Source organism: Tachysurus fulvidraco, chromosome 21, assembly GCF_022655615.1.
Source record: "Tachysurus fulvidraco isolate hzauxx_2018 chromosome 21, HZAU_PFXX_2.0, whole genome shotgun sequence".
Classification (NCBI taxonomy): domain Eukaryota; kingdom Metazoa; phylum Chordata; class Actinopteri; order Siluriformes; family Bagridae; genus Tachysurus; species Tachysurus fulvidraco.
In genome coordinates this window covers 6558490-6584640 of record NC_062538.1, presented here as the reverse complement: position 1 = coordinate 6584640, position 26151 = coordinate 6558490, and the positions used below count along the sequence as shown (strand labels likewise).

Here is a 26151-nt window from a genome sequence, read left to right as displayed (position 1 = left end):
CCCATCATTCCAACATCATGAATCCATGTCCCTTCCTATTAAACTGTACTATTACTCATTCACATTCAGTAAGAGCAGGAAGGCAGTGGATCCAGAGCATAACCCAGGATGACATCCTGGATGGGAAACCAGTCAGTTCCATGGCACTGTGCACAGACTCAGTGATACATTCACAACTCAAGGGAAATTGATCTGATCCAGTCCAATTAGTGCAAAAAAAAGAAAACAGGCAAACCCTGAGGAAACCCCTGTGAAGACTGGCTGAACGTTGAGCCTGGATACTAGAAGCTGTTCTTACTGACTGCCATATTAAGATGTTTATTTGTTGCCTACTGAGAAAACAACAGGAAACGTGTTCTTAAAGTTGTTGGAGTTTGTAATTCAAGCTACAAGACTGTATAAAGGAAATGCGCAAGTACATTTGCGCCACGAGGTGTGGACAGACTGGTGCGTGCTGTGATTTGTTATGGGTTCATTGTTCTTCAGCTAACTTGTGATGGATGGAGTATCCGTGTCTCCAGCAGCCTCTTCTGAATGCAGTGAAGAGCAGTCATCCGAAAGGAATGCTCTGGCACCCGAGGACAACTCCGACTCTGATTATCCGAGATCTCCGCGCAGCGAGTCGAGCGCAATCATCATGGCTCAGCCGAAGATACCCATGGAAGCGCCGTCCAAGTTATGGATAAGCACCGTTTTTATAGTCATGGTTGCTCTTCAAGTCGCGTCGACTACCGGATTATTCGTTTATCTCAATATGTCAGTGGCTCAGGTAAAAAAATATCCATTTAATCCTGACATCGTCTTTAAAAACATCATGGTATCATAAAACAAATGCATTCCTAAATGCATTTGCTCGAGTGTTAGCTTGCAGCCTTTCTGCATTGCATGGTTATTGTTCCCAGAATTCTTCCCTTGCTTGTATTCTCATCTTTAACACATACAATTTGCTGTTCAACTAAAAAGACTCCATTGTTATTATCTGTGTGAACGTATTAGAACGTATTAGAGAGAACTTCTGACCTATGCATGTGGTACTGCATGTGTGTGTGTAGAGACATTATCCAACACTGATCTAAATATACTTTCCTAAAAAAAATGTAGAAAGTGTAAATGTGTGATGTTGAATAATCAGGATGTCCAAGCACATTGGCCTAGTGATCCATTGCAAGTTAAGGTGTAATAATAATTTTTATCTATCTATCTATCTATCTATCTATCTATCTATCTATCTATCTATCTATCTATCTATCTATCTCTCTCTCTCTCTCTCTCTCTCTCTCTCTCACACACACACATTATATAACACACACACACACACATATATATATATATATATATATATATATATATATATATATATATATATATATATATATATATATATATATATACAGCTTTATGTGGATACTATTAATAATACTTCACTAATTTGGTACTTTTGGTAATACTTCACTAGTCTTTACTTCACTAATTGTGGAAATCCACAACCTAATGCCTGATCCTTGGCTGCATTGAAGCAATGCTTAACTCTGAGTACATAATGCAAACCCTCCTGTAAATAGTTTGACCTTGCTAAAACCACAGGACTTGGGGAGCAAAACCATGAATATAGTGTCAAGTGACTGGCATTCCCACAGAGATACGGCTGTTAAAACACTCACCCAAACAAACGGGAAGCAGAGCATTCATATCAGATTCTCACATGTGGTTGTTTATTAAAGTGATATGCTAGTGACTTGCTGTTTGCACAATGGTGAACTGGAAATTACTAAATATGTTTTAGTTGTTTCTGTGTTTGTTGTTGACAAAAAAAAAACCCAGCCTCATAGCTTCAGTGCAATACAAATTATAAACGTACAAGACATAAAAGTTTGTTGGGGAGAAAAGAGAAGCTAGTGACGTGATGACTGTTTAACCAGTGGCGGCTTATTCGTAGGGGAAGGTGTAGAATATCAGCCTTGCAATAAAAAGTAATCTTTATTCACGCCCCCAGGCATTGTAAATTCCATTGAAATGCTAACAGAATCCTCTAACTGACCCATTTAACTTTATAAAGTCATTATTGTATTGTAGTTATAAATGGGAACTGCAGAAAGTGCCACTAGAGGCCCATTGGGAATCATGTGTCCATGTTTGTACTCTATGGACATTTACAGTGGAGGAGCATCAGACAGGACTCTTATCGATAGTGTAGCTACAGTCATTGTTTTATACCAAAGTGTGCAAGTTCTTGTTTGACAACAATTGGAATTAATTGAAATTAAGCTAGATTCAATTTGTTTAAAATAAGGCATGTTTCTCTATACATGTTTCAGGAGGAGGAAACTCGGAAACTCTTTGCTGAAACCTGACAACTTATAAATTTAACACAATTTTATTATAAATATAATAATAAAGGAAGTAAGTTTGTGAGAAGACAATGTGGCATAAAACACTTCCAAAGCATCACACCTGTCATGTAAGGGTGTAAGCGATATCAGTAATAAGACACTATTATAATATGAACAGCCTGAGTACCCCAGTGGTGCATACAGTAGGAAATACAGAATAACTAAGGAGATCATCTTAAATGACTTCCTTTTTAACATCAATATCAAAATGAAAATCAAAGTTCAGAGAAACAAGACACTACAGAATGAGTTTTCAGTCTCACTTGCACCCTTATCACCCATGCATGGTTAAAATCACCACAAACATAGTAGTGTGAAGAACTGAGCTGTTCATACAGCTCACAGCATGTTTGTCATTTTTATGGCAGTATTTCTATTACAGTTTTGTTGTAATGACATTTCTGAGTGTGTTGCAGCATGAATTCCTCTGAAGAGAGGGATGCAGGCAGCTCAGTACATCTGCTTACATGATGAGCATGTGTTCTTATGCTCTAAACAGCTCTTTCTTTCCATCCATGTGCACTGTGTATGACCACATGATCCTTTGGGTAACTTTGTTTTTAATCTCTGTTTCTCATTTTTTTCTGGTGGACGGATAGGCGCGGAATCAGGGTGTGTTTGAGGAACTGCGCTGTCTTGGACTGCTGAACGCTCTAGAGAAAGATCAGGAGGTGCCAGATGGTCTGGTACAGCTCTTTGGAGAACCATGCATTAGACTGGCTGAAGGAATTAGGACATATATATCCAAGGTAGATGTGGATACATTTTCTGGGTTTTTCTAGCTGGACAGTGATTTTTTAAATTAGTCATGTACTCATTTGTAATTTATTTATCTTCAGTAAGAACTTTACCCTGTGGATCAGGGAAACACTAGGCTGGAATACACCATAAATGAGATGTCAGTCGAACAACAGGCACCATTCACACCACATGTTGTGTCACATGTTAAGCTATATCATATGTTGAGCCAAGACATAATTCAGTTGCATTTTAAAAGGGATTTCAGTCCACAACAGCTGTGTTAGAGGCACCTCAGTGAAGTGTCAAATTCCAGGATGTTCGCATTGCTGACTTTGGTTTGAGCCCTTCTTCCCACTGTGTGTGTGTGTGTGTGTGTGTGTGTGTGTGTGTGTGTGTGTGTGTGTGTGTGTGTGTGTGTGTGTGTAAAGAAAGCAGAATAGAATCCCAGTTTATATGCTGTACACTTTATTTAAATCATAAGCTACACAGATGCTGCTTTTGAACCTGAAGTTGAACAGCAAAGTGCTTGTATTTTTTAATACAAACAGTTTTAAATCACTGTATAACAGTTATTCAGGGACACACTGGCTCTTGTCATTTAGGTGAGAGCTTTTATAATCACAGATTGTAATGAATTACACCAGTTTGGGAACAAAACTCAGCAATCTCTTCTTTACTTTGAGCTGCTTTAATGTACATCCGGTCTATATCAGCGCCCTCTTCAGGACAACGGTGGATTCGATTTCCTCATCTTGATCTAATATCTGTTTTTATTATCATGAGTAGCTAGTTACAAGCTGAGGAACATTTCTACAGAGAACTAAATGGAGATAGGCTGTAAGATGGTGTGTGTTTTTTTGGCTAGGGCTTCTGGATTCTCTTGAGCTATGCATATTCTATGAATTATTACAAATTACTGAGTTATATTTTCTCTCATGACAAAAACTCAACTAAGTAGGCTTCTTTGCTGTGAGTAACTCATACAGATGTGCCATGCAGTGTGAATTGACTGTAGGTTGGGATGAAACTCTTGTGTACGTGACACGAGCAGTGTAAAGTCGGGGTAACCAAAGATTACGATCAAACTGGAGACCCTGGAGCTGTAAGGCACCACAACTACCGCAGAATAGATCAATATTTATGAAAAGATTTCTTTTTAAGAGCACGGCCTGTGTTTTGTTTACTCAGTGTAAATGTATAAGGCTGCATTTTGGGGCAACAAAAAATCTAGTGGAATTTTATATCTTCCACACTGAGCTTTCATCTCTCTCTTCAATGTTTCTCTTTTGAGTTTGGTTTGTTTTCTCTCTCTCTCTCTCTCTCTCTCTCTCTCTCTCTCTCTCTCTCTCTCTCTCTCTCACACACACACACACACAAACACACACACGCACACACAACTCTCTCTCTCTCTCTCTCTCTCTCTCTCTCTCTCTCTCTCACACACACACACACACATACACACACACACACACACACGCACACACAACTCTCTCTCTCTCTCTCTCTCTCTCTCTCTCTCTCTCTCTCTCTCTCTCTCTCTCTCCTTCTCTCCAGATATGACCTATAATCTGTAAAACTTTCTTGTATATTTGATATGTGAGCATGAAGGAAAGTCGATCACTTATGATGACAACACTTCTTTGTCCTATTGGCAGGAATTTCCCTGCAGTCCTTGTGGCTTTTGTTTTCTCAGAGACTCTGTGCCTGAGTGTGAGGGGATAAACGTGTCTTGAATGTTGTTATGAGGCGCTGTGAAAGCCCAAGTCTCCTGCTGAGCTCTATTATCTGTGGGCAGTGTTAAAAATTCCTGGATCTAGTTCCTTTTGTATCACATTTTACACTGCAGTGTGTATTTTTGTGTGTGAAGATGATAGGAGACATTTGAACACAATAGTTTTAAGGAGGCCATTATCATTGTTATATTCTTTTTAACTCTGTTATTCATATTACACTAATATTCACTGTTAGCTTTTTTATGTTTTCATTGTTGTAAATTTTAACAGTTCTTCTTGATTTATTGCTTAGGTTACAGAAAATGTCATCTCTCAGCATATCTTTCATGGTAATCATGAAATCTTGAATATATACAAATTAAACAAATTACATTTCAAAAGTGCATCTTGGCCATGCTCTGCTTCACCCTCTTGACTTGAACCACTTGACTCACAGAGCAAAGACAAACAGCCGAGCCCCGTCTGAAAGTTCTTCCTGATGGGAACCAGCGGCCCTCCGCTCACCTCACCCTCAGAGACAATGGACTACAAGGTGTGTGTGTTGGGGTGTAAACCTCTGATCTAATGTAAGCTCATATTTCAAATATTTCAGACATTATAAACGCAGCTGTATAAAAACACAGTGGATGTCAGCTAGAAGAGGATGGGCTAGGCTTGAGTCTGGTTCCTCAAGGTTTCTTCTTCATGTCATATTAGGGAGTTTTTCCTTGCCATTATGTTACAGCTCAGTGAAATTCTTCACAGGTATATATTAATGCACTTGCTGTTATTCCTATAATTACAGCTAATTCTCAGATGCATGTATGGCAAACACATCATAGTCTATGTTTTGTATTTGTCTATGTGTTGTAATTGACCAAAAATGTGAATATTTTGAAGTTTATTTTTTTTGACGAGATATTTATTTAACATTAACACATTTTCTAATGTTATGGGGTATTCAAATGATTTTCTGTTCTTCTGTAAGATGACAAGCACTCTTATGAACAAATCTTAACATTTTATACTAAATCCTATACTACATTGCTGCAGATGGCTGACCATGACCGTATATATAAGCCTATATGTAAGGGGATGAACTGTAACTCAGACTGTGCTGAATGAATCCATATCCCCACAGCCATGCTCCAAAATCTGATAGAAAGCTTTCCCAGAAGAGTGGAGGTTGTTATAACAGCAAAGTAGGGATTTGTCAAGTATGGATATGATGGTCAGGTGCATATACTTTTGGCCATCACACCACCCCAAGTCTCAAACAATGATTCACAAATAATGGATTCATATTAATGGACCATTAATGCATGCAATGTTAATGTTTATTTTAAATTGTAACCCTTTTTTTTAGGCCCAACATCTTTAACTCCTCAAAGAGACCTCCACCAGTCCTGCCGCCATCTTGTACGTTCCTGGGGAAACCAGAGCTTCGGCTCGCACATGCACAACATGACATTGTCCAACGGGCGCCTGCGAATCCCTCAGACAGGACGTTATTACCTGTATGCTCAGATCTACTTCCGGTATCTCACACTGTCCAATGGCGAGCACCAGTCCAACTCAGAGAGCCAGCAGGTTGTGCAATGTGTGTATAAGAAGACAGCTTATGTGCAACCCATTCAGCTGTTAAAGGGAGTGGGCACTAAGTGCTGGTCCCCGGATAGCGAGAACGCCCTGCACTCCATCTACCAAGGAGGCATGTTCGAGCTGCGAGCAGGAGACGAGATCTTCGTTTCAGTGTCTGCTCCTACCGCAGTGCATGCAGAAGACTCGTCCAGTTACTTCGGAGCCTTTCGCTTTGACCCATGAACGCTGCTCATTTGGGAGTCTCTGAAGCGTTCAGTGTTAAGACTGTGAGAAAAAGGAAGGGAGTGGGTGGAATAAGGAAGGATCTGTAAAACTTCCTGTTTATTCAAAAATCTCCATGATGTGAGAGCGTATGACTCAACAGCAGACTAATGGGGTGCAGACTTGTTGGCAATGTAGCTATTAAACCCAGAAGGATACTTCATAATGGATTCTAAAAAATCCAGGATAAAACTCATACTCAGATGTCTTTAAGTAATCACTGCTCTTTGCTAAAGAGCATCATGAATGGCATGAAGTTTTTTCCTCACAAATGCACAGTGGGGCCTTGAATAGGACACTAATGGGTGGTCCAGAGTTTGTGGGAACACAGCTGAGGAATTTCATGAATTTACATTTAGCCTTACATTTAGGATAAGCAAAACCCACTTTGTCCAAAAAATATATTTTTCCTTTATTTTGAATATAGTCGAGCTGAAATATATTTTGTGTTGAAGTCTGCTTCTTTAGTTCTATTTGCACTGGAGCTACTAGTCTAATCATCAGTGATGCTCATACCCTTTTAGTGTTATGAATGAATCAGATCAATTGTGTCAATCATTCCCACAGAAAGAATCAACTCAGACGTTTAAATGTTTAAAGGTTTGCACTGAATCATTTAAACAGTTCCTATGAATGAATGAATGAAACTGCCTTCATCTACAAAAAATATCACATACTGTATGTGAGTCATAAACCCATAGTTTAACACTATACAAAAAGCATGTCTAAATCAACACGCTCACTAAAAATATTGTCAAGTAGTAACCAGACTTGTTTGAGTGGTTTCTAACAATATCTCGTACTCTTATCAGTAGAATGGACAAAGGACACATTGTAGGCAAAAGCAATTCTAAGTTGTAACACCATCTTGAAGCTCCACTTGTCACGTTCTTCCTCAGCATATACACTCACCAGCCACTTTATTAGGCACACTATACTGGATAGGACACCCTTTGCTGCTCACCACGGTTAAGAAAGTGGTTATTTGTGTTCCTGTCCTCCTGACCTCGCTCATCAATATTTCCTTTTTTAATATGGACTTTCTATTCTTTTCTATTCTATACTGAAACAACAGCATCACATAGTCTAAGGGTGTTTTAGAGACGAGCGTGTATAGGTTCAGACATGCAGGTTGCATAATGCTAAATTGGTAGCCATCTGATACTTCATCATCCTCATACCTCCAGTGCAGGAGTAAAGAAGAAAATGTACTGCAGTTACTGACCTATAGGGTGTGAGAGGATATTAATTTCCTTATGTGCTGAAATGGGTGCTTAAGTACATAACCATAATTTAACTGAAACTAAATAACAACTGACTGTCTAATATTTTTATTTACTAGTATTCTTGCTAACATACATTCGTTTATACAATTTTATGGGTTCATTTGGTTCTGTGCAAAATGCATGTTCAAATTTAAGCAGATGTTTAAAATCCAGCTGTAGAATGCAGCCAATGACTAGTTATTTTTAATGGAACAATTCAATATACAACAAAGATTTCAACAGGGTGGAAAAAGCAGTGAGAAATTATACATAGAAGTATAGATCAAAATCTTACTTGTATCTAGACCAAAATGTACTATGAAATCGAAAGTCACAAAATTGCTAGTTGTAAGTAGACTAATGCATTAAAAACTGATACGAACAGGAATCTGAGTCTATAATCAGCACAAGGTTAAGCCAAACTGGACCTTTGAAGACTTCTCAATCACTTGGTCTTTTTCCAGTCTTCAGTTTTAGAGAGTCAGGCCCTCAGGTTCTTGTTTGTGGCTGAAGGTTTAGAACCTGATGTGATCTGCAGTTGAACTTAATCTGCCTGAAAGTTGGATGTTTTGTGCTGGTTTTCTGCTCACCATAGACTTCCTGTCAGCTCAGACCATTTTGTTCATATTCCTCTGATCTTTCTCATAAACAACCCGTTTCCAGCCACAGCAATTCGAAGGATATCATCAGTTTATGAAATACACAATCCAGCCCATCTGGCACCAACCTCCTAGCCAAACAGTCACAGAGATCACACTCATTTGCATGATTTCTTGCCTTCATGCACCATCTGCTGCCACATGATTGGCTGTTTAGAGAATGCACGAATGTTCAGCTGTACAGGTTTCTTTATAATGTAAACTTATAACGTGTGTATAGTGTACATACTTTAGTTACTTTATAGTTACTGAATAAGAGAAAAGACTTTTAAGATTCAAAAGGTTTCTCTTTTATGGATTGTTTCTTTTATAAGTATTCAGTTTCAAAAACACTGAAGTACGGTATAAAGTACAATTAAAAATTTACTTTTCTTCCTCCGGCATTTCAGCTGACACAAGCCAGGTATATCTTAATGACCTTGAGCACTGAATTGTAAATAGGCTCTTTAAGAAAATAAAAGACATTCCTATGTTGATGTTTGTGGTCTTTGAATAGATCCAGATGCTCACATGTGCATCAGCCTGAGGCCACATGACTCACCGACACTCTCTCTCTCACTCTTCATGCCTTAATCCCTCACTTGAATTGTCTTGGAGTGAGTGGTGTTCCATGCTGCCAGTGGGAAGAAGTAAGAGCACATGGGAAACATCCTAAAGTCTACATTGGACTTTAAATCACACAGAAAAGTCTGGTTAGTGTGTCAGTGTAGATTACGCACAAAGACTTCTTTCTTTCAAGGAACTGTTGGCTTTATGTGCTTACCAACAGGACAGGGTATTGCATTACTCAAAGAATATTTTATAAAATCCCCACAGCCAAACCCCAAAATTTGGTGGAAAGACTTCCCATTAGTGTGGAGGCTATTATAACAAAAGCACACGTGTGATAGTCAGGGGTCCACAAAGCCTTATACAGTATGTAAAGTGAAGAGATATATGACTAGCAGCAGACGCAGGGAACGTATGTGGGATTTTTTTGCTGCTCTTACATGAGAAAACAAACAATGCACTATTTTGTCCCACTAAACCATGTCCCCAAGTGCTACAGCTATAAGGATTGGAAATCTAACTCTCGTTTCAGTAAGTCGGATCATTTATCTCAGCTTACACGAATCAACTCTTGACTCAGTTACTAAATTTTGTTATATTTTCACCAGTTGAGCTGTTCAGAAGATTTTTTCTATGGAAGCATATTGATAAATTCTACAGCAATTGTAACAACATATAATAACATGCCTATACCTAGTTTAAAAAGGAAGTCTGAAGTAACTGACTGCTTTAAGAACATTGCTGATAATCAGATCAACAACAGCAGCAGTTTCTGCTTTGGCAGGGAAATAAAAATATGTGGAACTGATAGAATAAGCTCTGTGAAAATACCAACAGGCACTCGCCTGATTTTATGTAAATTTCAGCCTAAATATAAAGCAAATAATTGCAACTTGTTGAACCTACAGTTAATGTCTGACCTCATTATTAGTATTTAAGTGTTTTAAAGGGTTTTTAAATAAATAAATCAAATAAATAAATGCAGTTAAGCCAGAAAAGTGCAAAACAACTTTTTTTTTCCACAGTGACACATTTAGAGACAATGGAATCACAGGAGATCAAATCAGAACTTGGCTTATAAGTGTTAATGAATAAATTACTGTGATAATGATACATTCGTATTTTAGAGGACTACATAAACCTTCATAATAGATACACAAATCAGAATTAAACAAGTACAAACATTTGATTAAAGACAATATATTCTTAAGACAAGATAAGTACCAAAATGCTCTTTTCAAATGGAGTGCTTGGCAAAAAAAGTGGCCTTGTGATGTATGCAGATCTGTAGTGCGGTCCACGGTAAGTTGAAAACAGATGAGTTGATGTCAGACCGTGGTACATAAGGACAGCTGCGATTAAAGGGGCAGATCCAACACAATTTGCTTTCAGAGCTCTCAAGTGTGTTAAAACAAAAACCTGATCTGGAAATCAGGTTTTGTGTATATAAATACTGGTAATAACCCTAGCCCTTGATGGATTTATGAACAGCTTAAAGCAATATGTATGAATGTGTCTTTGGAGGACGTAAACAATAAGAGCATTGGCTTATGCACCTGACTGAGAGCAGTGGCAACAGGCAGCCATTTAGAACAGTCAGAAACACACTCAGACACCTCCAACCTTCACTTCATGTAACTAATGCTTTGGATAAGATGTAGATATTTTAAAATAGCTTTATCTTCAACACCGAGATTAAGGATGTGGTTAAAATATGGGTAAAGTTTTCAACCATGCATACATCATATCCTGAGGAATATAGTGTAATACAATTTTTTTAACAAGTGGAGAGACCACTGCTACAATTGATCATATGCTGTCTAAACACACCTGAAGAAAATATAACAAAATGACATAGTATATGATTGGTGCATGACCACTGGGCTGTGCTGATTAACATGACAAATATCAACAATTAAAGCAATCGTTAAAGAGATTTCCAGTAAAGAGAATATATATATATAAGGACAACAGTGGTCAAGCAACCGGGCAGAACAGTCAAACCCAGTTATAAATCCATATGATGCCACAAAACAGCCAATGAAGTCTAAGTGGAATGCCCAGCTGCCCTGCAGACTCGACTCATAAGGGGTTAAGATCAGAAGATTTTGAACGTGTAAATGTGCAAACCCCCACGGGACTCACCTGTAAAGGGGGAAGGAAAACGCCCTTAAAATCACCTTATCCCCATATTTCACAATGCTGTAAACCTGTTTCTTTTTAACCTTCATAAACAATTAGCTACCTGCTCAAGAGGTCAAAGTCACAGTTATGTAAAAAACATGAACATTTATGCAGACCCAAACAAATACAGATGTCCACATGCAGTTACCTGATGCTGGGTTTTTAGCTCATTCATTAAAGTTATGTCAAAACTAATGACAGAAATATTGCAAATCAGTAAGATGAAATGAATTATTAATTGCTTGTAATGTGTCTCCAACCACACATCCGTGAGCTGTATTCAATAAAGAATGAACTCAATCACGGATTTAGCTCACAACACAATTATCCTCATTTTGTACTAATTTAAATATACTTTAGCTACATTAAGAAATGTGTATGACTGGGATTGTGCATGCATATCCACTCAGCTAACCCGTCACTCGTTTTCTTCAGGACGAACTGATAGTCATGGTATGTTATGACAAATTAGCTACTTGCAACTTGGAAACCAGGACTTCATAACCAGGAGTCATAATCTGGCCAAGTTTAACGATTAAGCTGTAGTGCATGAGGTGTCCACCTTGGACCTGAAAACGACCGTCACAGTGTGAGTGCACTCCCAACATAGCACTGACGTCTGTAGTGCAAATCAGACAGGTGTTTTTTGATTTTTTTTTTTTTTTTTTTTTGAGAGGACACATTCGGAGAGGAGGTTGATATTACAAAAGCCAGCTTTCAGTTAAAGAGGATGGAGTCTGGGTCACGGTTGGCTATCTGAGCCATGTGCTTTAAAATGTCCTTTTTGGTGATGATTCCCAGTAAGCGTCTGTGAGTGAAGAGATAAAAAAAGATATTAAATACTATTCAATGTCATCTTCCTTCACTAAAACTATTCCACACTGAGGTTTGTCCTGTTCTTTTAAGAGATCATTTGACTAGATGCAAATGATAAACTGTAAAATTTAAATAATAATAAATTGAACAAATAATTTAATTATAATATTTTTTTTTTACTTTTGTGTCTGCAGTTGTAGAGATTCATACTTAAGGCTCCAAAATACCAGCTTTGATTTCATAAAGACTTGCTTACCCATTATGGGTGACGAGACACTGGCGCAGCCCAAGTTTGCGGAAGATGTCCACCACAATGTCCATGGCTGTGTGATCAGTAACTGTGAAGGGGCTGAGGTCCAGAATGCCACGTAGTTTCAGGGGAGGGGGGGAGTTAGGGGGTTGAGGTGGCGTGTACTCTGTGAAGAAAATCGGTGATGTGCTCACCACGCCCTCCTGTCGTTGCCGAGCATTTTCTGCAGAAAAAATTAACATCAAAAGAAAATCAACAAAATTATGTTCTAGGGAAGTTGACAGTTATGATGATGTGAAGCGCTCAAAGTAAAAGAATATAAACAGTATTAAAATATATTTGAGAAAAGAGTAACATGTTATATCAGTCTAAATGTGTTGACTAATACCGCAAAACCACTAGACAATGGGCTACAATATGGGATAAAGAGAAACCTGCAAATTCTGTATCATATTCTTTATTCACTTCTCCAAATCAAAATATTTTTCGTTAACCAAGTAACCAGAGAGAGCGAGCTATTCGTTCTAAAGCCTGCTTTCTGCTGCACTACACATATAGGCTGAACTGATCTGGCTGTTGCCCTAGTGGGCAAACTAATATATTTATAATTGCCCTAGTGGGCAAACTAATACATTTATAATTTGTAGACTCCTGGAATATACAAGACAGGAAAAGAACTCAATATGCATTTTCTTTTGGAAAGTCTCAGGTTCAGCTGTGCTGGTTTCAGAAATTACACACCTATGGAAATTATTAGATCCCGGCGCAGCACAAAGCCCACCAGCCTCTGAGACTCGTGTGAGACCACCACTGGAAAGCCACTGTAAGATGTATCAGCGATGAGAGTCTCAACCTCCTCTACGCTCATGTCATCCTGTGTAATGACTGAGAGTGGGGGGTCACTACGACGAGGCCGCATAACATCCATAGCCAGTGTTTTGTGGCTGAACTCCTCTTTGGGCTCTAGAAAAGGGTAGCCGTTCAGACGAATGTGGGCCTCATAGATGCCCTCGCGGCCCAGTGCGTCTGCCACCCACTTACTGGTCATGGTGGCAGCCATTAGGGGCACAATGTACTCCAAACCTCCAGTCAGCTCAAACATAATGACTACCAGGGAAACCGTCATCCGAGTTACACCACCTTCAGAAAATAGAAGGAAGGACTTCATTGCTTATATTTTACACATCTCTGCTACATTTTTCATGAAAAAAAACAAAACAAAAACAAACTGTACCGATAATTCAGATGGTAATCTCTTACCCAAACACGCAGCAGCTCCCACCATTGCATAAAGGCCTGGTGTGATGCAGTCTGCCCCAGGTGAGCACCAGCCCTTAAAGATAACCCAGTCATGGTGGTAATATGCCAGCTGCTCCATGCCCACACCCAGCAGCCTTCCTGCAATCGCCCCCACAGCCATGCTGGGGATGAAGAGACCTGAGGGAACCTGCATAGCAAAAAATATCCAGTCAAAAAAATGACAAGGATTTAAAACTGCACACAAAACATAGCCTGGCTACGAAACCATCAGCACAACAAATCCATTTATAGTATATAATCTAGAAAGAAAAAGTTTACTTATCATCATCAACTACTCATTACATTCATGCTGAATATTAAGGGTCCTTGCAGTGAGTATAAAAACATGCCTCATGCTCCTAATGGACCTTAATACACACTAATGCACTGAAACATTAATTGCCAAATGGTGTTCAATTCCTCTTAAAATAAGATTAATTGTCATTTAAATACATAATCACTTACATTTCTATGGGGAACACATGTTGTCAAATACATCATCACTCCCAACCAATTATTTATTTGGTAGTAGAAGCTGTCTAGAGACAGATACAGCTTGTAAACTTGTCAGACAAAATGAGTACATCTATTATTTCTGAGAATCAGATTACGACTTCACGCGGCCCATTAAGTTTCCGCCTTTAACAAAACACATCAGCAACAACATCTGCATGATGTTTTTTATTGTTACATTCAAGGAGGCTTTTATCCATATTAGTGAAATTAAATTCTCATTAAAACTACTTTTAATAAACACTTTTATTTAATCTGATGCAGGGAAACATCTTGAGCTACAAAAATGAGTTGACACAATAACATTCGATACACAAGTAATAGAAACATCCCATAGTTCTCTATTTACGGAAAGCACTTACTGTACACTAGTGACGCCGACTAATGCCACTGATACAGACACAAATTTTCAGCTTTTCACTTAACACCTTTTTTTAAATCTTTTTTAACCACATAGGCTTCTTGTTTACTGTAGGTATAAATAATATTAACCCATTAAGAAAGGTGTACTTTAACCTTTTAAGTAAAACCTACAATGTTATGAGAACTTTATTTTACATTTATGGAAGAAGTCTCAATTGTATGTGCTTTGAAACAGCCAAGGTGCCAGCGTGAAGGTTGATCAGTGTGAAATGTCAGTTTATTTGGTATAATTGATGATAGTGATAAATTGGACATCCACTACATTAAATCTAAATACAAAAAAATTTATCAGTCTTTAAAACGGGTGACGCTCGGTAATAAATAAAACATTGTAATGACTGGCATATTAAATTTCATTCGGCAGGCTTGATATTTAATATGTGGAATTTAAAACGTTCAATTAGTTAAGTAAAACCTACATTGTTATGATAACTTTATTTTACATTTATCCACAACATTAAATCTAAATACAAAAAAAAATGGATCAGTCTTTAACTTCAGGTTTTTCATATACTTCTACAAAGATACTCAAAACAAAACCATAAAACAAAAACTGCCTTAAGAGGGTCTGAAACTATGGCTACAGTTCAGCAGTTTTGAAACCAGATTTACAAGCTCCACCATTTTCCCTGACATACATTTACAACTGTAGTAAACCTGCCAATTCTTATCCTCTAAAACAAGACCTAATTTTCAGTGACAGTATGGGAAAGACTTTTTTGTGGGGACTATGGGAATTTTTTTTTGTATGGAATTTTTAAAAATTTTTTATTTGTATGTCAGCATCCAACATTTTCATAAAATATTCTTGTAACAGAACCCTTTTCTTTAGAATTCAAAAATTTGAAATAATACAGATTAAAATGAATTTTTTTTTTGCTAATTCTTTTAATTAAATTTGCTTAATTTAGTCTTTAAACAAATAAAACAAAAAAAATCCTAGCTTATATTCTTCTTTTTTATATTATTATATTATAGTTAAGTTGCTGGAGCTAGTGTTTCAACTGACCTTCATGCCAAAGGTAACCACGGTGATGAGCACCTTGAAGACGAGCGCCAGTGCCAGTTGCCACATGGCTGTGAAGACGTCGTGGCCAGCAGGTCGGTCAGGCAGGGTGTTGCTGCTGCTCTTAATGTCAGTTACATTAGCGTAATTGCACAGTTGAGAGGAGTCGAGCAAGCCACAGTCATTGAACAGCTCTGAAATGAGCTCACTGGTGCTCATGCGCGTGTAGCTGTTGGGAAAAGCCAACACGGCTGTGAGTGCCGTCACAACCAAAACCTCCAAGACTGGGTAGTGGCCCAGGCGTGTTGTTTTGCGTCGCCGACACCAAGCGATGTTTGCCCGAATGAAGAAAGCGCCCCAGATGCCACCAAAGATGCCCAGAAGCACAAAGGGCACCAGCTCGACAAGGTGCCAGGGGGAGTGAAACTCCACATAGAACAGCACCAGCCGGCTGTTTCCGAATGGATTGATGGAGCGCAACGTGAAGGCTGCCACAAGAGCGGCGAAGAAAGAACGCCACAGTGTCTTTAAGGGGAAGTAATAACTCACCTACAGGAGAGAAATGATCAGAGAGAAACCACTTAGACTTTGTGATCTTATTGACTATAAAACATCTATGGCATATGGCCATCTCATATTAAACAACTGTGTAATTGAGGGTTAAGGGCCTGGCTCAGGGGCCCAGCAGTGGCAGCTTGGTGGACATGGGGTGAGCCTTAACCACTAAGCTACCACATCCCAAGAGCCTTCTATTTCACAAAAAGCATCAAAATCACTTCACATAAAATTAGAGGTCATTTACCTCCTCCAGACTGAATAAAACTCCTCCGATAGGAGCACCAAATGCCACTGAAACGCCGACTGCAGCAGCAGCAGACAGCACCTGATTTAACAACACACACAGAATAAATGAAACGGTTACAATAGTATACAAAGCATAGGTTTAAAGTTAAGCTAAAACTCCCAAATTCCCAATTTAGTTTCAGGATATTTTTCCACATCCATTTCTCTCCATCTCACTCACCTCTCGTCTTTTGGCCTCATTCATTCTGTACTTGGTAAAAAGATGGCACAGTATGTTTCCACAACAACAGGCCACATGGACCAGTGGTCCCTCTTTGCCCAGACTCAGGCCAGAGGACACAGCCAGCACCAGTGTGATTGTTTTAATCATCAGGGTCCACTTGCCCAAGTAACCGCGAATAATGAAACCACTGAGAATGGTCTTAATCTGAGAATAAGAATGACAGTTCAACATTTATCAGAAAAATATGTATCTATATCATGAATGATGAGGACAAGATACCCTCTGTGTGAGGAACAAATAGAAAAAATATTGCAAAACATGGAAAATACCAAAATGAAACGAATTTGATATTGTACCTCAGGGATACCAGAGCCACAGGCATAAGGGGCAAAGGATCTAACCAGAGACACTGCAAGGAAGGAGAAGAGCAGAGCCCAGCACACATACATCAAATAGTTAATGATGTAAGCAAAGGGCCCTTCGTTGATGCCAATCATGAGCTCGGCCCAGCTCTTCCACTGCGGACACTTGTCTCTCTCCTGGAATGTGGTCTCGTTGGAGTTCCAGCAGCAGTGTTCATGGTTGAACCAGAAGCCAATGAGACATACTCCTTCCTTGAGGTCGGTCATCCAGTGAGCAGAGATGTCGATCCCACCAGCTAGAGCACCTTTACAACGAATAAAGCAAAATGGAAATATGATTCATTAATAAAATCTCTTACAATAATTAAGGCTGTGTGATATTTAAAAATAATTAAAACAATGTCATCCCGGTATATTGGAACAATAACGGTGATCAGTCTTCTAGATTTATAGTTACACACAAAATTATAATTACAATGTAATATTAACTGTGAAGCGCTTTAGATATTTTAAAACTTTTAAACAGTATCGATTGTGCAGTGGCAACACTGGAAAAGAAAAGTGATAGTGTGCCAGCTTTACTTTAAATTATTCATATGAAACAACTGAGTTTTACAATTCTGCTGGATTTTCAGGAACAACACATTTATTGTGTGAATGATTTATTGTACGAATACATTTCTTCATGTCCAGTTATTAATTCAATGACATAAAAGGGGGGATAACTAACCTGACATCAGTCCAACGAATAACATGAGAAGCCAACCAGAGAATGCGTCATTGATGCTCTTCATTAAAGCCCATGTAGACTCTTTGCTCTGACTGGCAATCTGCAAAATACAGTCATGCACAATCAGTGCCTCTAAAACAGACTAGTGGACATTATTATAGTCTCAGGGGTGTTAAAAGGGCTGAAGCATTTCATTTCAACTCAACAAGAGCAAACTCATTGCTGTGATGATGCATATATAAGGTGATCCTGTATGGTCGAAAAGAAAAAGCCTAGCCACCATAGAGACTGGATTTTACACCCCAGGCATATTTTGCTGTAGTGTAGTATACACAACCTCTCTGTGACGATCCCGGTCTTTGGATTTCTCCCGCACCCAATCTATAGTGTTGAAGTCTTCGTAAGTGCCCACTCCAGGCACTGGCTCGTCTAGAAGATCCATCAGCTTAGGAACCCCATTAAGTCCATTCCCAGCTCCACTTGCACCTTAACAATGAGGGTGTTAGACAAATACAAATAGAAAAGTTTAAATTAGACCACAACATTTTTTAATGGTATAACTAAGGTATAGATTTGAACAATGTAAAAACATGAATTCAATAAATATTATAACTGTGATATATAATAATATAGTTAACTGTGATACGTATTCTATCTATTGCAAATATTATATGTTATTTTTATTGTTAAATATAGCTGTTATAGGCAGCTATATAATAATGGCAGCATTTTTCAAAATACTTGCTGCTACTCTTTAGCAAATCAAAGCATTCAATACATCAGTGATCGGTGTGATTCTGCCTTGCTTTCAGCTGTTACATTTTAGAGATTCTAATTGTGTGGTGTTATATCACAATGTAATAACAGAAAATCACAGCAATTTTCCAATAATTACAGGTTATACATTTTCTCACCAGATTCTATCAAAGTTAACTATACAAAATAAAACTTGTGCAAATCTGGCTGCATTGAGCACTTTCCTCTGTCGCAAAACAAAGTTACAGCTGACTGGAAACTCTTGAACAAGAAATGTGTAGAAACGTGTGTCCAATAATAAACGTGTGTTCTGAATTACAGCCAGCACTTCTGTCTTGGTTGATGCGATATTAAATGAATCATCACCAAACACAAATTCAACAGCACCAAGTATAAACTATTATCGCATAAAATGCTTATTTCCACTTCCTGCAGAAATATGGACAAAATGTAGCTAGAGAGTTCTAATAATTTTGAGGTTATATAATGTATGTATGTACGTATGTATGGAGGGATGTGGTAGCCAAGTGGTTAAAGTGCTGGACTACTAATCGGAAGGTTGTGAGTTCGATGCCCATGTCCACCAGGCTGCCTCTTCTGGGCCCCTGAGCAAGGCCCTTTACCCTCAATTGCAACCTCAGTTGTATAAAATTAGATAAAAATGTAAGTCGCTCTGAATAAGGGCGTTTGCTAAATGCTTTTAATGTACAGTAAATGTATGTAACATGTGTTATAGCCTTCTGATCTTGGTGTCATTTAGACAACTACCTGATCCAAAGTCCCGGTCTAAAGGAGGTACATCTTCAGTACTGGAGAAATCCAGAGTGACCCCAGCAATTTCCACTAGATCCTCATCACTGCTAGTGGCCGTGTGCATGTCAGGAAAGCTCTCAACATAGCCAGAGTTTTCCATCCTCACTTCCCACAGGCGGCCAGAGCAGACAGTCCTGTAATTAGGCATTGATTTAATATAACCTCATACAGTAAAGTTGCTGAGCTGGAGTGACTTAATCCTATATTTCAATCCAGACAGTAGATTTGTAAAAGAAATTTTTAAAGAAATACTAAAAAACAAGAACATTTTGGGAGGTAATACTGAAAAACACAAAGAACAGAACGACATCTGATTAATTATGATCCAATAGCTAGTCATGCAAATCCACTTCTTCCTTATTATATCCGATTACCAAAGCCCTTCACGAATCAGAATCAGACTCAGACTCGCTAAAGCTGGATAGCAAACAAAACTTCTTTGCTATTTTTTCCCCCTCAACGACATAACAACATCCGAGACAACAGAGCAACTCAGTAAACACATAACTCGAACTGAGCCGCTGTTTTCAGCTAATAAATATCAGATGATGTACATAAGAGCTGCTACTGTAACTAGCTGGATTATAGAAAGTCAGATAAACACTGACAGCTAACGCTACCGTCGTATATGTTAGCTAACTAGAGAAAAACATTAAAGTAACTACGTGACCCGAAACAGAAATTCCTACCTCTTAGTTCAGCACTTTCGGGATATGTTTTAACCAAGTTTATAACATGTTACATATTTACTTGTTGCCAGGTCGGTTAAATATTATCTTACTAGTTGCTACGCTAGCTAGTTTTAGTCAGCCAGCTTGACTTGTATTTCCCCGACAGACGTGACTAATCGAGTGTCGATAGACGCATACAGTGACTCGATAGTCGATTAACAGAAAACGCTTTCTGATTTATTTATTTATTTATTTATTTTCAATATTACAAAATGTTGTCTTTTATCCATATTTTACAACTGCAATTTGCAATAAGGTAAATTCTTAAATTATTAATGAACTACACGTCATATGTATAAATTTAAATGGAGAAATACACACACACACACACACACACACACACACACACACACACACACACACACACACACACACACACACACACACACACACACACACACACACACACACACACACACACACACACACACACGTGGCTATTACATGACATGAGTTATTTTTTTCTTTTGTTAGCTCTGTACAGACAAATGAGTGCCAGCGTGATCAGCTGCATTCTCACAGGATCACAAATCCAGGCCAAAGTACGCATGGAGCATGCTTTTACACACACACACACACACACACACACACACACACACACACACACACACACACACACACACACACACACACACACACACACACGTACCAGTAGATGTAGATAGCTATTTGACCTTTTGACTCTTGTGAAGCCAATACTCAGTATCTGGCAAACTACAAGATAAAAAGAAACTGAGGAAGGTGAACAAAGCAAACTCGTACACACACACACACACACACACACACACACACACACACACACACACACACACACACACACACACACACACACACACACACACACACACACACACTATATGCTATACTTTATACTAAATATTAATACAATGTGTACATAAAAATTAAATGTTAAAGTACTGTTTAAGGTCAGTCAAGTGGTGTGAGCACTAAGGCCTTGAACACTGCTATTATTTGGCACATGTGCGGATGATGAAACTGGTCATGAACTTCTTGTAAGGGCTCCCATCTGAGAAATGGAGCAGTTGAAGTCCTCCTTTAAAATAAGCTATCTGACTACTTATTACTCACTCATGTACTGTTCACAAACAAGCCTTATTTTTTTTTATTTTATTTGCTGTTAAAGTTTTGCATACTGTACTCTTACAAATGAAATAATGCATGTGTAAAAATTAAAGTGTAGCAACACATCACACTTCATTTTGGTTAAAATTCTGTTTAATGTATTATAGACACAGATGTATACAACTTATAATATGGCCATAAAGAGTGAAAAGGGTATATACAGATTTCATTACACACAGTGAATATGGAGTGCCTACAGCTGTGGGTCCTAACACACTATAATTCTTAAAAGCATATAAAGAATTAATATGCTGTCAAGGTTTGCCGTATACCAATTTAAATATGATGTATCAAATACAAATTTAATTTCAAATGTTAGAAAGTTTCCTATTATTTTGTGAATTGTGCACACACACAGACACGCACGCACCCCCGCACACAAACACACACACACACACACACACACACAGATATTTGATATTTTATCTCATTTGAAGCCAATACCTAGGACAAAAAAATAAACTCCCATATACAATAAGAAAATGTAAGAAAATAAAAATATAGTGTGCAAAATACATTATCATATCTATTGGAGTGTAAAGTGGCAACTTTGGATTGTATATATATATATATATATATATATATATATATATATATATATATATATATATATATATATATACCTACCTGAAGATATTTATGTTAAAATTTAATTTTACAGTCAGTGTTTCATTTAACAGACACAACTAACCAATGACAGGCATATAGACTAAAGAAAGAAAAGCTTAACATTTTGTCATTTACTTGACAGAAACAGAAGAAGCTTGATATAGAGAGACCCGACAGGTAAGTAGGTTAATGGGTAAAAGGGCACAGAGTAGACCACTGCCCTATGTGTGATGTGTGATGCGTAATCCTTATTGGCTATTTAAAGCAAAGTGTTTAGAAATGGTTGTGACTAGTCTGATCTGGAACTGACCAACCACTGCATAATCACCGTTTCTCTGTTAGAGTGAACTGGATGACACAGTGCTGCAGGTCATGCAAAGTCACATGATGAACAATAATTAATTATATATTAAAGTTTGTTTATAATTCTCATGGTACATTTTTAAATTTTTACAGTACATTTTACAGTATTCATTACAGTATTTTTACGGTACAATTTAGAACGATCATCTAAAACAATGTAAAACTATTTTATGTATCTTTACCAAAGATTGGTAAAAAGTGCCCATGCTATATTATTATTTATTTAAACCACAGGGCTTCTGAATGCTCAATTCTGTTTGGTTAGAAGGTGTTAAGTTTCTATAACACTAACCTCTGATATACCCCTGATAATCACTGATACAGTGATGATTTCTCCAAGGATTTCTCTCATTATTTAATATTTTTGGACAGAGTATCCAGTGTCAGTTCTTTGTAACAATGAGATGGAAAGTCTTGAATTGAGATAAAAAAAAGAGAGACTAATGAGGGAGTATCAAGTCAAGTCATGTCAAGTCACCTTTATTGTCACATCACCACAGCACATGTGCCGTGGTGAGTGAAATTCTTGGGAGCGAGCTCCAGAAATTGCAGAACCATTTACATACAGTAGTTAAAAAACAGAAATTAAGAACAATTTACATACAGGTGAAAAATGTGCAAAATGCTCATTACCAGTACCACACAGTGTACTACTAGACATATTTACAATGCACTACACATTATATACAGTATGTACTTATATATGTATAAGTATAAATATAAATATTATATATATGTAATATGTTAAGGTGCAACAGACTGTACAGATACAGAAATGTCCTGTGGTACAGATAGCTTATTGTCAGATAGATTATTATATTAAATTAAATGCAGTGTGTGTATAGTCCAGTGTGTACAAATGCAGTATGAATGCAGTGTGTGTATAGTCCAGTGTTAGTTATGGCTGATAATTAGTCCGATTGCCTGAGGGAAAAAGCTATCCCTCAGTCGACTGGTGTGGGATCATATGCTGCGGAGACGTCTTCCTGAGGGGAGCAGAGATAGAAGTCTGTGGGACGGGTGGTTATAGTTATCTGTACAAACTACAAATGATTTAAATATTTTGGAAAATTGTTGTGGTATAAGACCCAGAAAACACTTTGAGACATGCTGTTAATGGAAAACAATCAATTTTAGGGTTGGGACAGATCATACCAGCTCGTTATTTATTATTAGCAGCACACCGTGTTGTGTTTTATTCGTCGCTTATTAACTCACATCTGGAGTACATACATACCAACATACATTGTTTTTCCATTTTAATCAAACCACTATAGGAACAAGGAACATAATGGTGGGTTGGAACGAAAAAAAAGAGGTTATTCTGTCCTGAGCAGAATAACCTGAGAGAAATTTTATTGTGCTTCAGAGACCTGGACCAGGCACATATTGACCTTAGTGTAAAAGGTGGAAAGCACATCATGTATTGACACACAGAACATTTCGACCCTTTTCATACACTGGACTTTTCCTGCCTTCAAATTTAAATTGTGATTATATAGTTCATACTGGTTATAAAGATAATATAGAAAAGATGCATGGAAAATCACACACACTGTATAAAAGATTATTGCATGAAAAATCCATGACCTTTTAGAACATTTGCACAATTTATTTAAGACTTAACATGCTGTCATCAGCTTTTTCTAGCATATTCTGGTTTGAATCACAAATTATTAAATCATAATATTATATGAATACAATTAATGTCTCAGTTTTATTAATCTAGGATCTTTAACATTTTTTCACACAAGGTTCTTACAAAAACTTTTTAGTATTTCTTATTTAGTATTTGCTAATGTTTTCTACCATTATATAACTATTCATGACCGAATTTGAAGAAACTTTGCATTATGCCCCCAAAGGTCAAGTAGCAAGAAATTAACGGTTGCCAGTTTGGATATTATCTCAACTGTCAAATATTTGAACAAAGTGATTTCAGTGGGTCCGTGAGCGTGTCAGTGACAGCGGGGCAAAAAAGCAGAGCGAGGCACGAAAGACTGTCCTACAGCTTTATAAGGCCAGACTGATCTCCTGGACTCACAATCAACTGGACCAGCATTAAGCTTTGAAGAAGGAATTACCACCAGCATGCAGCACTACAATCAAACTATAAGCATATTGTGCCTTTTGGCTTTGCTTTTCACACTGCACCAGGTAAAATGACAGCTTATTTATTGACCTTTTTTTTAAATAATATTTTATGTTCTTGAGTGTAAACTTAAATAAATAAAAAATGTTATTTACTATATAAAATATTAGCTTGAAACGTATGTTATTCCAATCGATTTTGCTCGTAATATGTCATCATCACTAATAAAAAGTTGCTATCATTAACCTGTGTGTTTTAGGCCTCCAGTGCACCAACATTAACCTTTAAAGCCACATCAGCTATCGAGCATTCAGACAAGGTACTGAACCGTAAAGCTCGCATGACTCCACTGTGGAGAATCTTGGCCAGTAAACCACATGGTGCTTACTGTCATGACCATATGGAATGCTCTACAGGACTCTGCAGGTAAACAACATTGATTACAGATTACTTACTGTATAAACACTTGCATGCGGTTGTACCTGATGAACACGTATTACACATTTAGAAGTTTTGCTCAGTTTGATCTTGTTTACTTTCACAGGAACGGTTTTTGCTCTTTTGACGTACCTGTTCAGTCCTAGTGGATTAGAAGTTTACAAGAATTTTGCTGTTGATGTCGTGTCAAACTTAATAACAAATACAAAGGAAGGTACATTAAATGGAAGCAAGACAGATTTATTCATTCTTTTTAATTGAATTGTTATGTAAGGACAGCACAATATTGTGCACTTTTAATTACAAATATATAAGCTGTGTAATTGTTACTGTGCAAATTATGAGCTTAAGTTTAAATAAATCTAGAGGTAATATTCATATGCCATATGTAAATATGTAAATATTCATTTTTTTTTACTAAAATCATATGTTTAATATAAAAAAATATAATGCACAGTGATACAAAAAGAGGAAATGTTAATGTCTGTGTATTACACATTGTAAATTATTGTAAATTTATTATTAATGTATCTATATATGCACTTATACAGAACATACTCTTAAAAGTTTAGAGTACATTCAAGATGCATTTTAGGTTTATTTTTTTTATTTAATAAGTTGAGAAAAAAACTACAGTTAATCAATTTAATCTCAAATGTACTGTGTTCCGCAATGTTCTTATCTGAAATGCCTCTTTAACTTTTTTATGAAGTCTAAAGTGTTTTCTAAATGTAAAGCATTTAAGACAAATCATAAACTTTCTTAATTTCATTAAGAAATGTGATATATTTATATAGTGTGTTTTGTTATTGCCTACACCTGAAAGAGTGAATTATTTTCACAAAATTGTACTGTAAAAACATTGTGTACTGTTGAAGGCCTTGATGATGCATGATTCAATATAAACGATTACTGCATTCCTTAATAAAATGGTCTTGAATAATTACTGGGTTAACAAGGATCATATTTCTATAAATTGTTATCTAAATGAGTATAAAATAAAAATGATCTTTAATCTTATTTTTTTTTCTTCTAGTTGTCTTTGCTGAAATATTGACATACAGTTTTGCAACAATTAGAATTGAAGTTTTATTAAAAAAAAAGACAGAATAGAAACCTCAGCATGTACATCATTGTGAAATCTTATCTATGAATATGCAAAGTTGAAAACAGTCCCAACGCTGCACCCATCCACACATACACTGCACCTAGAAAATAAGTATAAGTCGTCATTTTTTCCTGCAGGTTTTATTGACAGGTTTTATGGACTGGTTAATTTAATTTATGCTACAATAACACTTACCGGCCTCATGTTTCACACTATGTCTTAGATGATTCTCAGCTCCAATTGAGAACCTGATTGTATTTTTATATAAGATTAATAATAGTTAATACTTAATATAATAGTATATTATAT

At 37.2% G+C, this 26151-nt stretch overlaps 3 protein-coding genes across 5 annotated transcripts; 2 read left to right on the top strand and 1 right to left on the bottom strand.

Moving 5' to 3' along the window:
- Positions 1-81: 81 nt before the first annotated feature.
- On the top strand, positions 82-9104 carry tnfsf10l3 (tumor necrosis factor (ligand) superfamily, member 10 like 3). Its single transcript, XM_027156733.2, has 5 exons — positions 82-769; positions 2990-3139; positions 5157-5193; positions 5301-5396; positions 6210-9104. The coding sequence occupies exons 1-5, from the start codon at positions 497-499 to the stop codon at positions 6665-6667; spliced, it is 1014 nt and encodes a 337-aa protein (XP_027012534.1). The 5' UTR covers positions 82-496; the 3' UTR covers positions 6668-9104.
- A 1070-nt stretch (positions 9105-10174) lies between these two features.
- clcn5a (chloride channel, voltage-sensitive 5a) lies at positions 10175-20213 on the bottom strand. 3 transcript variants are annotated; one of them, XM_027156726.2, is made up of 12 exons: positions 20048-20210; positions 19314-19492; positions 18127-18275; positions 17790-17889; positions 17054-17364; positions 16695-16901; positions 16473-16553; positions 15674-16219; positions 13690-13876; positions 13171-13569; positions 12436-12652; positions 10175-12171 (listed from the first exon to the last, which is right to left on the bottom strand). In XM_027156726.2, exons 2-12 carry the CDS (start codon positions 19456-19458, stop codon positions 12081-12083), a joined length of 2433 nt encoding a protein of 810 aa, XP_027012527.1. In that variant the 5' UTR covers positions 19459-19492; positions 20048-20210; the 3' UTR covers positions 10175-12080. The 3 variants fall into 3 exon arrangements, with proteins under 3 accessions (XP_027012527.1, XP_047661587.1, XP_047661588.1); XM_047805631.1 differs by lacking the exon at positions 20048-20210 and adding an exon at positions 19867-20027; XM_047805632.1 differs by lacking the exon at positions 13171-13569 and having other exon boundaries at positions 20048-20213.
- Positions 20214-24166: 3953 nt separating this feature from the next.
- Positions 24167-25696, top strand: si:dkey-22f5.9 (liver-expressed antimicrobial peptide 2-like). Its single transcript, XM_027149683.2, has 3 exons — positions 24167-24361; positions 24556-24722; positions 24841-25696. Exons 1-3 carry the CDS (start codon positions 24296-24298, stop codon positions 24878-24880), a joined length of 273 nt encoding a protein of 90 aa, XP_027005484.1. The 5' UTR covers positions 24167-24295; the 3' UTR covers positions 24881-25696.
- The last annotated feature ends 455 nt before the right edge of the window (positions 25697-26151 follow it).

Coding starts and splice junctions, on each gene's coding strand:
- tnfsf10l3 (XM_027156733.2), top strand. CDS start 497: ATGGATGGAGTATCCGTGTCTCCAGCAGCCTCTTCTGAATGCAGTGAA. Junction 770..2,989: donor TCAATATGTCAGTGGCTCAG/GTAAAAAAATAT, acceptor GTGGACGGATAG/GCGCGGAATCAGGGTGTGTT. Junction 5,397..6,209: donor CAGAGACAATGGACTACAAG/GTGTGTGTGTTG, acceptor CCTTTTTTTTAG/GCCCAACATCTTTAACTCCT.
- clcn5a (XM_027156726.2), bottom strand. CDS start 19,458: ATGGAAAACTCTGGCTATGTTGAGAGCTTTCCTGACATGCACACGGCC. Junction 18,276..19,313: donor AGACCGGGACTTTGGATCAG/GTAGTTGTCTAA, acceptor CTCATTGTTAAG/GTGCAAGTGGAGCTGGGAAT. Junction 16,554..16,694: donor ATGAGGCCAAAAGACGAGAG/GTGAGTGAGATG, acceptor TTGTTAAATCAG/GTGCTGTCTGCTGCTGCTGC.
- si:dkey-22f5.9 (XM_027149683.2), top strand. CDS start 24,296: ATGCAGCACTACAATCAAACTATAAGCATATTGTGCCTTTTGGCTTTG. Junction 24,362..24,555: donor TGCTTTTCACACTGCACCAG/GTAAAATGACAG, acceptor TGTGTGTTTTAG/GCCTCCAGTGCACCAACATT. Junction 24,723..24,840: donor TGCTCTACAGGACTCTGCAG/GTAAACAACATT, acceptor TTACTTTCACAG/GAACGGTTTTTGCTCTTTTG.